At 34.5% G+C, this 14280-nt stretch overlaps 1 protein-coding gene across 4 annotated transcripts in view; it reads right to left on the bottom strand.

Moving 5' to 3' along the window:
* Positions 1-5289: 5289 nt before the first annotated feature.
* Positions 5290-14280, bottom strand: part of LOC109055114 (plexin-B1-like) — a 66539-nt gene continuing 57548 nt past the window's right edge. For all 4 annotated transcript variants that reach the window (XM_042729341.1, XM_042729344.1, XM_042729340.1 and 1 more), the window contains exons 23-35: positions 13642-13820; positions 11726-11792; positions 11268-11414; positions 11015-11174; positions 10825-10928; positions 10144-10225; positions 9850-10016; positions 9559-9719; positions 7792-7939; positions 7554-7618; positions 7359-7434; positions 6254-6328; positions 5290-6170 (exon numbers count right to left, since the gene is read on the bottom strand). In XM_042729341.1, coding sequence (XP_042585275.1) covers positions 6066-6170; positions 6254-6328; positions 7359-7434; positions 7554-7618; positions 7792-7939; positions 9559-9719; positions 9850-10016; positions 10144-10225; positions 10825-10928; positions 11015-11174; positions 11268-11414; positions 11726-11792; positions 13642-13820 — 1536 coding nt within the window. In that variant the 3' untranslated portion in view covers positions 5290-6065. The remainder of the gene's footprint in view (positions 6171-6253; positions 6329-7358; positions 7435-7553; positions 7619-7791; positions 7940-9558; positions 9720-9849; positions 10017-10143; positions 10226-10824; positions 10929-11014; positions 11175-11267; positions 11415-11725; positions 11793-13641; positions 13821-14280) is intronic.

Below are 14280 nucleotides of genomic sequence, written 5' to 3'. Positions count from 1 at the left end.
CACTGCTACACCTGCAGCCCTCTCCAATAATTTCTCATTTTCCCACTCCCCCCGTTTGACTGGACGTGGAGGTACTGGTCATCTCTAATGATTGGAAATTTAATCCTTTACCATCTTTGGGTATCAACAGCTCCAATGAATCTCATTCAGTTACTGTTACCTACCCTCTTAAAATACATTTTGTAGTTGTTTATCGACCCCCAGGACCACAAGGTAACTTCTTGGATGAATTAGATGTGTTGCTCTCAAACTTTCCTGAGGATGGTACTCCCCCTAGTTATGCCTGGAGACTTCAACATCCACCTACATAAACCTCAGGCTGCAGACTTCCACACTCTGCTTGCCTCTTTTGATCTCAACCGAGTGTCAACTACTGCTACTCACAAATCAGGCAAACATCTGGACCTTATTTACACACAACACTGCTCAACTGATCATGTACTGGTTACTCCACTGCACACCTCAGATCACTTCCTCCTCACTCTTAACCTCAACGTGGTCCCTGACACAACACATACCCCTCCACATGTCATCTTTCGACATAACCTACACTCACTCTCACCCTCTCGGCTATCTGCTATGGTTTCATCTTCGCTTCCTTCCCCTAAACTGTTAGCATCTTTTGATGCTAACAGTGCTACTTATACTTTCTGCTCCACTCATACATCTTGTTTAGACACTGTTCGCCCCTTGTCTTCCAGGCCAGCCCGTACCACCCCTTCTGCCCCTTAGTTGTCTGATGTTCTACGCGAACATCGTTCTAAGCTTAAAGCTGCTGAAAGGGTGTGGCACAAATACAAAAATATTACTGACCTTAATGTGTATCAGTCACTCCTCTCTTCCTTCTCTGCTAATGTCTCCACTGCTAAAAGGACATACTATCATAACAAAATTAACAATTCGTCTAACTCTCGCATGCTCTTTAAAACATTTTCCTCACTCCTTTGTCCTCCTCCTCCCCCTCCTGCATCAACTCTAACAGCTGACGACTTTGCCACGTTTTTCATTAATAAAATTAAAAACATCAGTGCACAATTTTCCACACCACAATCCGTCAAGCACATCTCACCAGCAAACATACACTCATTCACATCCTTCTCTTCAATCTCTGAGACAGAAGTCTCCAAACTCATCCTTTCTAATGAACCTACTACTTGTCCGCTTGATCCTATTCCATCTCATCTTCTTCAAGCCATTTCTCCTGCAGTTGTACCTGCACTCACTCACATCATTAACATATCCCTCTATACTGGTGTTTTTCCCTCAACATTTAGACAGGCTCGTCTAACTCCACTACTTAATAAACCTACCCTCAACCCATCTCTTTTAGAGAACTACAGACCAATTTCGCTTCTTCCTTTCATTGCAAAAACACTTGAACGAGCTGTTTTCAACCAAGTCTCTGCCTTTCTCACACAGAACAACCTCTACCTTCAAAGTATCTTGGAGAGGTGAGGTGTCCAAGTTGCAAGATCTAACTACTGGGGTGCCTCAGGGCTCAGTTCTTGGACCACTTCTCTTCTCTGTCTACATGGCATCACTTGGTTCTGTCATTCAGAAACTTGGCTTTTTATACCACTGCTATGCTGATGACACTTAACTCTACCTTTCATTCCATCCTGATGATCTGACGGTAGCTGCTCGCATCTCAGCTTGTCTAACAGACATTTCTTGCTGGATGAAGGACCATCACCTTCAACTCAACCTTGCCAAGACAGAACTGCCTATGGTTCCATCAAACCCATCTTTTCATCACAATTTTACCATCCAGTTAGGCACGTCAACCATAACTCATTCAAAAACAGCCAGAAACCTTGGAGTTGTGATTGATGATCAGCTGACTTTCTAAGACCACATTGTTTAAACTGTCCGGTCCTGCAGATTTGTTTTATTCAACATCAAGAAGATCAGGCCCTTTCTTTCGAAACATGCTGCACAACTCCTTGTTCAAGTTCTTGTTCTGTACAGGCTGGACTATTGCAATGCTCTCTTGGCAGGTATTCCAGACAGTTCTATCAAACATTTACAATTAATCCAGAACGCGGCAGCAAGATTAATTTTTAATGAGCCGAAAAGAATACACATCACACCTCTGTTTATCAGTTTGCACTGACTAGCTGCTAGCATAAAATTCAAGGCATTGATGTTTGCCTACAAAACCACCACTGGCTCTGCACCCCTTTACCTAAATGCATTACTTCAGACTTATGTGCCCTCTAGAAGCTTGCATTCTGCAAGTGAACGTCGCTTGATTGTGCCATCCCAAAAAAGCACAAAGTCACTTTTACGGACTTTTAAATTAAATGTTCCCTCCTGGTGGAATGACCTGCCCAACTCAATCCCAGCAGCTGAGTCCTTAGCCATCTTCAAGAATCGGCTTAAAACACATCTCTTCCATCTTTATTTGACCCTCTAACTTTAGCACTCACTATCCTAATTCTATTCTTAAAAAATAAATAAATAAATAAAATCTAACTAGCTTTCTAATATTTTTGTATTCTGTTTTCTTTTTATTATACAATTAACAAAAGCAAAAAATAAAAAAAATAAATAAACTAACACTAACACTAGCTTGCTCTATTCTTTTTTATTTATTATATTATTTAAAAGCCCTTGCTATGTGTATTGCGTTTAAGCTAACTGAGACTTGTTATAGCACTTGTATATCATTGCTCTTTTGTTGATTTTGATTGCTTCCATTGTCCTCATTTGTAAGTCACTTTGGATAAAAGCGTCTGCTAAATGCAAATGTAAATACAAAATCACTTAAGAATAAAATAACTTGTGTTTTTTTGTTTTTGTTTTAATTAAGTTTTATTAAAAATACCATGGTTAAACTATGGTTAGTGTAGCCTTGGTTTAACTATAGTAACCGTTTTTCTCTTTTTTACCTTAAAGAGGACATAGCTATTGAATACTAATTTTGATCAAATAATTAATATCTGTTGTCTGTTGTTATGTCTCCAACAATGCCAAAATCATACCTATGCCCTAGGTTCTGAAGCAAGAAACTGATTAAATTTTGTAAAAATGGTTCAGAATTGGAACAAAAATCATTCTTTTTTGGTATTGATCCCAACACGTCAGTTAAAGTCATTCAGCCCACAGGAGATGTATCCATCTGATTAATACTGTCCTGGACACCTTTGTTCTGCTGTCTACAAATATACAAAATCTAAAACAGCAAACACAACATCTTCATTGTTAAAATTATAGCTTTATTTTTTTCCAGATACAAATTTCCATTTCACTCATTTCAACATTTTGGCTCCCAATTTCTCCTGAATGGAGAGAGTAAGTCTGTTGAAAAACAAAATCAAAAAACAAAAAGAACAAGTCCTCTTCACAATATGTACAGGCACATATACACAATTGTTAGCAAACTATACACAATACAAATACAAAAGAGTAAAGTCTTTAGACTGGATTTAAGCTCTCGTTTAACCCCAACTTCATTAGAAAATTACCATATATTATTTTTCTTACCCTTGTATAAAAGTTGTGTAAAACTCGGTGCTGGGCAAGGTCTCCATATACACCAACAATTCTCTAAACAATGGTCTGAATTGTTTATCTGCAAAGATACAAAGCCATATTCCACACGACTGGCAAAACAGGAAATAGCAAGACTGTACAAAAAGAAGGTTTTGCAGGATTCTCTTAGAGAAAACTGTACATAACGGGAGATTCGCCAAAAAACCTCACCGTCATGTACGAAGCGCTACAATTACTTACAAACCCTCATGCATACACACGCTTTCTTCTGTGTTCTTATGAGAGTCATGCACTCATAACGCAGTCCATCGAATGAACCTCTCATAAAGCACCCCAATCAGAAAATCCAATCAAATCTCAAGCATGCATCAGCCTATAATAATCAAAAAATACACCAAGAGGCCAAACACATTCAACAACAGGCTAATAAACATACACAGGATGAGCAAACTAATACGTTTCCAATTTTTAAAACACAGCTCTGTGCATACATTAGTATGATGAAGCATAATAGCTCAAAAATCACATAAATAAATGCAGGAACAGGGAAGCCTTCAAAAATACATTTGAGATGTCCAGATTGCAGTAAATTTATTAGTTCTATACACGTGTTAAAGCATATGACGTCAGCTTCATGATCAAACTACAAAAAATTAGACAAGTGCTTCAGGCGAAAAACAAATCATGACCGTTTTAAGAAGCTAAAAAGAACAGATGCAGAAAAAATACAATTTAATTTACACCATCTTCACATGTGACAACAAGGTGAATACAGATCGCTCTGCGAAATGAGCCGAAAGGGCAAACTAGAAATGATTGAGCTACACATGGATGTACTGAATCCATTGAGATCGACGGCTGTAATCCTGAGACGCGCTGCAGTCCAGAAACTAAAAGCCCCGTATGATCTTCACAACAGGCAACAGTTGTGCCGCAGTTCATCTTTTCCTCCATTTGGCAAGTAATGTCAAGCATGTTTACTTAAATTGGTAGACATTATAAAAAGTAACAAAGAAGGCACATTGGCGGTCATGTATAAATAAGCATTATTTACAATATAATAAGTTAGTTTCTATTCAGTGTCTGATGTGCACAACTTTCAATCAGACTGCTGCTTTTCTAATCATTGGGACCAAGTGAATAAAGATGCTATTCTCCATTTGCCAACTCGAAATCCAATGACCCAAACTGTCCCAGTTTTGTGTCAATACCTCCCAAGTGACTGGACAACCCAGCTGCATTGCTATTTCATTTGAGACTCAAAATGCTTGAGATTGAATCGTGAATTGTTCTCGCTTTTGCTATTAAATACAAAGCAGGCATTAGGAAATCAATGCCATTTACTGTAAGTGTGGGTGAATCTCACAAAACCTGCAAAGATCTGGGATTTATTTCATGCCTAAATCAAAAAATTAATTCGTATTGAAAGATGTTGTGCATTACAACATCTTTACAAGATTTAAGAAACAATCCAAAAACCTATTACTAGGGAAGAAAAAAAAAAACACACACAAAAAAAAAACAATGATATATTAGTTGAAGTTTAAGAATAAGGTATATTGTGCAAAATATAATTTCTTAATTCTTTATCTGTTGATTTGAGAGTGAAATGTTACCAAGACCCATATTTTATTAGGGTTCTATCAGAAATCTGCTTGATGAAGTAAAGTTAATCAGCTTATGGTACTACAAACCAAATTCAGATGATCACATTTAACAACTTTGAGAAATTCCAGATATTTGAGATATTAACAACAGTGGAAAACCTGAAAAGCGTGACATTGTCTTTTTTTCTTTTTGCATGCACACCTAAAGCTACACAATAACGTGCACACAAATATTGTGCTCTTATAACTTATGGCACTTGTGTACATAGACTTACTCTACAGTCCCTGTAAAAGCGTAACACTTGTTTTGATCTAAAATACTAATGTAGAAATGTTAGCATTAAAGGTTAACACAACACGGCCAAGGACCGTCTTTGAGTCTGGGCTTTGATTGTTTAGGAGTGGAACATTTCTAAACCTGGAACGAAATACTCCACGTACAGTCGAAGTAAATGTGGGATTTGTCCGCAGTGCTAAGATGACCGTACAGTTTCGTTGAATCAGTTCATAAAACTCCATACAGTGCACGTGATCACTTGAATGGAAATAGAAATGGTATAAAATGTGTCTCAGCATGTCACAATATGTGAGAGCTGCTTCAGTAGTGTCATTAAAATTTGAATTAGGTAAACTTCATATATACAGCAGAGCCTTTCAGACAAACAAATCACAATTAACCATGCACACACACACACACACACACACACACTTCCTGTCAGCCAATACTCCTGTGAATTGTTCAGAGCCTCAGTCTGAAAAGCAATTTCCCATTAAGGTTTTATCGAAAGAAAGTGATCATTACTTCATTTCCTGTTCCCTTTTGTTAAGAATATGCAGGTAGTTTATGTGAATGGTTGTGGAAGCACACGAGTGTTTGGCGCAGTGGTTGCATTTCATCAGCTGATCACATGAGATAAGACGTGATTATTGATGAGCTTAGATGGCAAGGTGAAAGGTCAAAGCCTAAAGGTCAGTAACTTTATTCTCCACCAGGGCGGCGACCTGCTGAAGCCGATACGCCAACTGCATCTTCTGACCCGCAGCGTCTTCTTCCAGAGACATGATAATCTGCATACAACACAATATAAAGGAGTATTTTAATTTGCTCTAGCACAAACATCATAAGAAGCTTATATTAATCCCATACTGACCTGATCGTAGTATTTGTTGATATACTTGTACAGCTCATGCAACGCCACCAAACTGTTCATCTCGGATGCAAAGCTCTAAAAACAGACAGTCATCAGAATCTTAAAATAGAAGGTTTAAGTGTCCATGACAAAGAAAATGAAAAATTGTTTAAAAAGTATGAATAAAAATGCAAACCGTGCATATTTTCCTCATACCTAAAATACATGTAAGTACAAAAAGTAAACATATTTTAATTAATATTTTATAAGTTATATATTTTTTAATATAAAAAAAAGAAAAGAAAAAAGTTCATTTTACAAATATCATTATTAATTCCAAAAATATGCTTACTTTTTGACAATTATAAATTTTAATTGTCACATAACACTGACATGGTGTTTTTTACACTAATATCATGAATTATTAATTAAAAAAATGTTTATTATGTAAATTATATGTAAAATATATGTAAATTATTAATTCAGCAAGTTATCATACCACATGACAGTTTTTAAAATAAATATTAAAACATATCTTTTACAATTACAAAACAATTACTTTTAAACAAATATGATTAATTAAAAATATATATTTTAAATATTTTAAAATGATTAATTATAAAAAATAATCAAAAAACATGCCACATCACTTTTAAATATCATGTACTATACGTTCAAAAATATTTTTTTATTTTACAATTAATAATTCAAAGAATTGTCACACTACACAATTTTTTTTTTTTACAATTTTTTTCCCTACTAATTAAATACATTTTATCATTTACAATTTCAAATTCAAAAAGGTACATACCACATTTTCTAACCAAATCAATGAATAAATACATAAAAATAATAATTCCATTTCAGAAATTAAAAACACTCATCACAAAAGAGGAGTAATCAAGTTGCTGCATGCGTGAACTGCAAATTATGTGAATTGCAAATGTATGCTTAAATGTTTGAATAAATTAATAAGACAATGAATGAGTGTCAAGTCGTTGACCCTTAAACTAGACATTCAATCCCAGAATCTCAATGTGGTTTAATACTTTTGGACCCTGCTGCGTGTTAAAACGTAACATCACAGTTAGAATTTCATTTCGAATAGAATAAAATTCAGTCTCACCCCTGACAGCTCTGTGAGGGTTGAATTCATTTCCTGGTAACAGCCAGACACGGCGTTATGAATATCACTGTAGTACCTGCAGGACAGGAAGAAGCTTTATAACACTGAATATCATGAACCTCCACTATCCAATTCAGTGCTAATAGATATGTTTGCAAAAGTCTGCATTGCTATATAAGGTTCAGATTTTCTCACCTCTCCACCAGCTGCTTGTATCGTGGGATTTCTCGGGCGTACAACAGCTTATTCACTGGAGAATCCTGAAGGACAAGACACAGGGCAATGAGCTCTTTCACTGCTACAGCATCTTTCAGCTTTTTCTTATTTCCTTTTCTCCCTTTCCTGGCCTTGTTCATCTTCTCGCTCTACATGCACACTCTCACCATAATGAGGTCATAGCTAGAGAGGTCAAGAGGTTAATTGCTGTACTGACCCGGCCCACTTTGTGTTCAGATGTAGTGCAGGAATCAATGAAGGTCTGTGCGATAACGGAAAGGACAGCATCCACACTATCCGTCACCTGCACGTCAAAGACGAACTGAGGATTCTTCAAGATGTTGACCCAGAAACGCAAAGGTAAACTGCGGGCAGAAGATAAAACAAAAGTGCATTTAAACATCAAGGTTGCACACTTTCTGCCCGATGAATTTCCATGACCTTTTCAATCATTTGCAATTACTGAGTAAGGATTTCTAAAAATCTATTTAAATTCAGAATGACTCACTAATGAAACTTTCAGACACATTTCTGAACCACTTTGACCAATTGATTGGGAAAATTTTTTTTTTTTTACACAAAAGCAAATTGAAATTGCTTCAATTTATTTATATAAAATTAAAATATGTATAAAAGTGTATATTCACTATTGACATTTGCACATTTCACAAATTTCCTTATTTCATTATTATCTATGGTTTCCAAATATTTAATCGATTGAAATTCAGATTGATTGAGTAATGAATTGTTCAAACCAATTAGTGAACAAGTTCAACCAGTTGATTACGGAAAAATAACTCAAAAGAATGATTTGCTAGCTTAGTGAATTTAACACAACAGCAATAACTAGATAATGAATATTTTCATGACTGTTTCATGATGTTTGCAAATATTTGTAATTACTGGATAAGGATGTTTTAAAAAAATCATTCAAATGCAGATCAATTTGGAAGTGAATGATTCAGACCAATTTCTGAACAGCTTTGATTGATTCACTGAAAAGAAATTATTCAAAAGAAATAATTCACTCACAAATCAGACATCAACGTGTTTTGCGAGAATAGCCTTTGTAGAATAAGCCATATTTAGTAAATTAAATATTTTAGAGAGGTGCAACAAAAAAAAAAAGTATGGATTTGTACTGTATGAAATGTATCAAAAATGTATTTCCACTGTTAATGACCAATGAATTTGTCTTATCAGGCATTTGAGATTTAATTAAGAAATGCAATACAAAAAAGCAATTCACTTAAAATATTCTATACATTTTCTAATAACCTTGTAAAACTTTATGAAAATGGTTCATTAAAAAGTTTTACAGAACTAAGTGCACTGCAAAAAAAAATCTGTAAAATTTACAGTAAGAAACTGCCAGCTGTGGTTGCTGGAATTTTACCGTAAAAAATACGGTAGCAACATTTTAGGTTTTAACTTAAATTTACAGTTAAATACCATAATTTCATTAACTGTATGTTAATATACCAACCTACTGAAGTACCGAAATCTGTTTTGTATCTTTGTAATACACTGATAACCACCAAATACAGGTGCTGATGATAAAGTCACATGATGAACCAAAGCCCATCACAAGCAGTTTTTAAATAATAACATATATAGAAGGTGCACAGTGTCATTCACACAAACACTAAACACCATCATGGTAACATACATGAAACTGAAATAATGCAATAAATATATATTTAACAACATTAGGTGTAACACACAACCCTAATATACAAAACTGATAAGAAAAAAATCTAACAAGAAACAGTTATTTCATCAAAAAAAAAAACATCAAATTTGAAATGTAAGGCAGGAAATTCTGGGAATGTCAATTTACGGTTATTCCCAGACAATAATCGACGGAATCAACAATTTACGGAATTTATCGTTAACCATTTAACAGTTTTTTTCTGTAGCATTTTTACAGTCGTTTACAGTTAAATTCACAGCCATTTTTTACAGTGTTGGAAATAGCACTGACCTGTTTGTTTTCCATATGTGAACGGTCTCTGGGTCGTCAATCCCGTGTTTTTCTGCCATGTCATCCAGGAAGTCAAAGAAGAATCTGACAGCGATGGGTGGAGGCCGTTTCCTACTCAGTATGGCTACAAAGACATCATCTACAAACTTCTGCAGAGTGCCCTGAAGATACACATTTGTAAACACAGAGCAGCTTTCAATCACACTGACAGTCAGCAGCAGAAGACGGATCTCAAACAACAGGATTTGTTTGATGTGGCGTGTGCTGTATTAAAGATCACATCTGACGTACCTTCATAGAAAGCAGTCGTGTAAGGTAGATCTCAGGAATGGCTTTTGCCCGCTCCCTCTCTCTCATGCTGCTCTTCCTGTGTTTGGGGATCTCGGGGTCCTCGCTCGGCTTCACCAGATGCCACAGACGAAGACCTTCCTCCTCCTCTCCCTCCAGCATGGGAGTTTCTACAGCAAGATCAGATATCAAGAAGAAATGTATCATTTTTTGCTTTCTGGTGGTCAGTAATGAAGTGAATAGAGTGAAAAAGATATGGCCATTTACTTTTGATCGAGCAAAAAGTATTAAGCTTACTCTCTCCAGTCTGATAAAACTGATTTACTCCAAGAGAACTCTGGGAACGAGGGATGAGCGCCACAGTGGCCCCGTCAGGCACCTAATCAGAGAAAAGAGAGAGACTTAGAGCTAAATCATTTAACCAAGCAATCAAAGGATCAACTAACCAATCAACCAACTCAAACAACAATATCTATCAACTGACTGACAAAATCAACCAAACAATAAATTCATAAAATCAACCAACCAATCAACTCACAAAATGAACCAAAATATAAATTCAGAAAATGAACCAAACAATAAATTCATAAAATCAACCAAACAATCAACTCACAAAAGCAACCAAATAATAATTTCATAGAAATCAACCAAACAATCAGCTCAAAATCAACCAAACAATAAATTCATAAACTGAACCAAACAATAAATTAATAAAATTAATTTAGAAAATCAAATCTAGAAATAAATTAATAAAATCAACCAACCAATCAACTCTCAAAATCAACTCACAATTTTTTTTTTTTTTTATAAAAAAAAAAATCAGTCAACTCACAAAATTAACCATCCAACTCACAAAATCAGCTAACCAACTAACCAGGCAATCAATCAACCAGTCAATCTTATAATCAAGCAACCCACAAATCAACGAACCAACCCATTTGTCTTGAATGCAAAATTCCAATTAATATCCAGCTGTACCTTGTAGTGCTGTAAGGTGTTGATCCGTTTCCAGCGACCCTGAACGATGGCTGTGACATCATCATCAGAAAGAGTCAGGTGACCCGCCTGGCCTGATCGCCACTCTGATGGAAAACAATATGCAAAACAAAGCTTTAAGAAAAAAAGCTCTTAGTTGTGACTAGTCTAGATATATCTAGCAAAACCGTACCAAGGTCCAGGGAGTCTGCGGCTGGTCTTTGGGAGTATGGTGCTCCTTTATAAATCTGGTCCAGGATTTTATCTTTAACCTGAGTGATGGTGTCAGAGTCCAGAACTTTAACCGGACAGGGCTGGACCTCGACACCGCTCTTCACCAGCACAGTCAGAGTCTGAGAGAGAAACAAAAACTCGGTCTTGTTAGATTTCTTCTTTTAGGAGTTGTGTTTTTATAGCACTGAGATGCAAGTATTACAGAGACGCACCACTGAGCAGTAGTCAATGTCCTCTCGGAGCAGGTGGCTGTCGTTGAGCGTGCGTTTGGCTTTGCCCGTCACTACATCCACTGGTCCTTTATCAACCTGGTATTTAATAGCCCTGTACAACTTGTAGAGAGGCTCACCAGCAACCTCCTGTTGAAAATACACCAATAATATTTTTTTTTATTATTATTTCATTAAACTATTTTAAAGAAAATAAATAATCATAATTTAAAATATATCTCGTAAATAATAAAATACATGATTGTTTTTCCACAAGTAATATATTTTAATTAAATTCTTATTCTTATTTGATTAAAACTATTTAATTAAAATATGTTTATTGTGAAAAATATAATAAAAATAATAATTTAAAACTATAAATACAAACACTGTTTTATTCTCATTATTCACTATCGGTCAAAGCAAATGCATAGAACTGAAGCCATCACATGCTCTGATACCTTAAGAAATGAGTAGAGACAGATGGACATCCAGTTGGTCAGCATCTTCTCCACAACAGTCTCTGTCCTACAGATGATGACATGTGTGGAATATGACTTCAGATTAGATTTACTATAATCAGATCAGGACAGATCAGACAGCTTGTTGTTTTTTTACACAAACACTTGATGCACTCATTGGAAATTTATTTATTTCAGTTGCACCACAACCTTGTTACATTATTTCTGTCTGGAGTCCTCGAGACCCCAGGTAAACACATCAATAGAATCAATTCATTTTCATAAGCTAGGAGTCTCTTATTAGTCTGCTTATTATTGAATAAGGTGTTCTTGAAAACCCCACAAAGTTACAATACAGCATAATCAAATCATATTTCTGAACTACCATCTGCTTTGTGGTAAACTAGAAAGTTAAAGTTTCAAAAATATGTCTACTGGGTTTTTATGAGGACAAAAATTACTATTTATATATATATATATATATATATATATATATATATATATATATATATATATATATATATATATATATATATATATATATATATATATATATATATATATATATATATATATATACACACACATATACAGTACAGAGCAAAAGTTTGGAAACATTACTATTTTTAATGTTTTTGAAAGAAGTTTCTTCTGCTCATCAAGCCTGTATTTATTTGATCAAAAATACAGAAAAAATGTAATATTGTGATATATTATTACAATTTAAAATAATTGTTTTTAAATTTATTATACTTTTAAATTATCATTTATTTCTGTGATGCAAAGCTGAATTTTTAGGATCATTATCACATGATCCTTTAGAAATCATTCTAATATGATGATTCATTATCAAAGTTGGAAACAGTTCTGCTGCTTAATATTTTTTCAGAACATGTGATACTTTTTTTAGGATACTTTGATGAATAAAAAGTGAAAAAAAAGAAAAAAAATAAGAAGCTATGTTTTTAAAATATAAATATTTTGTAATAACAATATACACTACTGGTCAGTAATTTGGGGTCAGTAATTTTTTTTCTTTCTTTTTTTTTAAATAAAATCAATACTTTTATTCAGCAAGGATGTGTTAAATTGATAAAAAGTGATAGTAAATAAAATATATTATTAGAATATATATTATTAGAATTTTTTATTTTTATTTTGAATAAATGCAGTTCTTTTTAACCTTTTATTCATCAAATATATTAGTTAAGCAAGGATGTGTTTCCCACTCATAATAAATCAGAATATTAGAATGATTTCTAAATGATCATGTGATAGACTGGATGTTACATGTGACACTGAAGGCTGGAGTAATGATGCTGAAAATTCAGCTTTGCATCACAGGAATAAATTATTTTTTAAAAGTATATTCAAATAGAAAACTATTATTTTAAGTTGTAATAATATTTCACAATATTACTGTTTTTTCTGTATTTTTGATCAAATAAATGCAGGCTTGATGAGCAGAAGAAACTTCTTTCAAAAACATTAAAAATAGTAATGTTTCCAAACTTTTGGTCTGTACTGTATATATATATATATATATATATTTTTTTATATATATTTATAATAGTAATGTTTCCAAACTTTTGGTATGTATTTTATATATTTATATATATATATACACAAACACACACACACACCCACATAAAAATGTGAAAACAATATTGTATATAATAAAATAGATATAAAATGAAAATAATTAATTAAATAATAAAAAATTAGTAATTTCTTGTAATTTTTTGTGTACCACAGGTGGGACACTGAGACTGCAAACAAATATAGTAAAAGTCAATGGCACTTGATTCAAGTAACACATATACTAATAAAACGTGCTTTAATGCACTGCAGGTTGTTTTGGGTAAAATAACAAAAATAAATACATGCCAAATAAGTAAAAAGTTAATGTTAAATACCTGCGCAGCATGAGTTTGGGGTTTTTGGCCACGTATTGCTCCATTAGATCCCCCAGCAGGGTCTTCATGACATCCGTGAAGTATTCCAGCTTATCATGAAGGGCCATCGTGAGAAGAGACGCGACGTAACCTCTGTCCCTTTGCGAGAAGCTCTGCTGTGCCTCCAGAGTATGAATGAACTAGAGAACCCCAGAGGAGAGTTTACCAGAGTTAGTGCCATTACATGTTGCCTGAAATGCACTGCAGGAGCACACTAGTTTGACCAATTTCAATCAAACAGCTTGAGCTTTCAAAACACTGCAGGTGTACAACATCTACAAAGCCTCAGCCAGCGACGATGGATAAATATTTAAAATGCTGAAGTTCGACGCTGAAGTTTCTGCGCTGCTGCCTGACAGTTTGACAGTTTAAACGCAGATAAAGCATCAAGAAAGAAGATAGCGACTGAGATTTCCTTCCCAAAAAAGATAATGATAATAAATATCCCTCTCACCACTAAACAGGCATTCAGCTGCATTCAGTGCAAAATGAATATTACATTTGCTTTCTTTTTCATCTTTTGTTTACTCTTTGAGGTGAAATAATAGCTCCAAAAACAGCCACTGACGTGCTGAATACGCCAGCGGCATAAACACTGTA

The sequence above is a fragment of the Cyprinus carpio genome, chromosome B8 (assembly GCF_018340385.1).
Source record: "Cyprinus carpio isolate SPL01 chromosome B8, ASM1834038v1, whole genome shotgun sequence".
NCBI lineage: Eukaryota > Metazoa > Chordata > Actinopteri > Cypriniformes > Cyprinidae > Cyprinus > Cyprinus carpio.
Note: the sequence above shows the minus strand (reverse complement) of the source record. Positions and strands in the feature narration are given on the sequence as shown.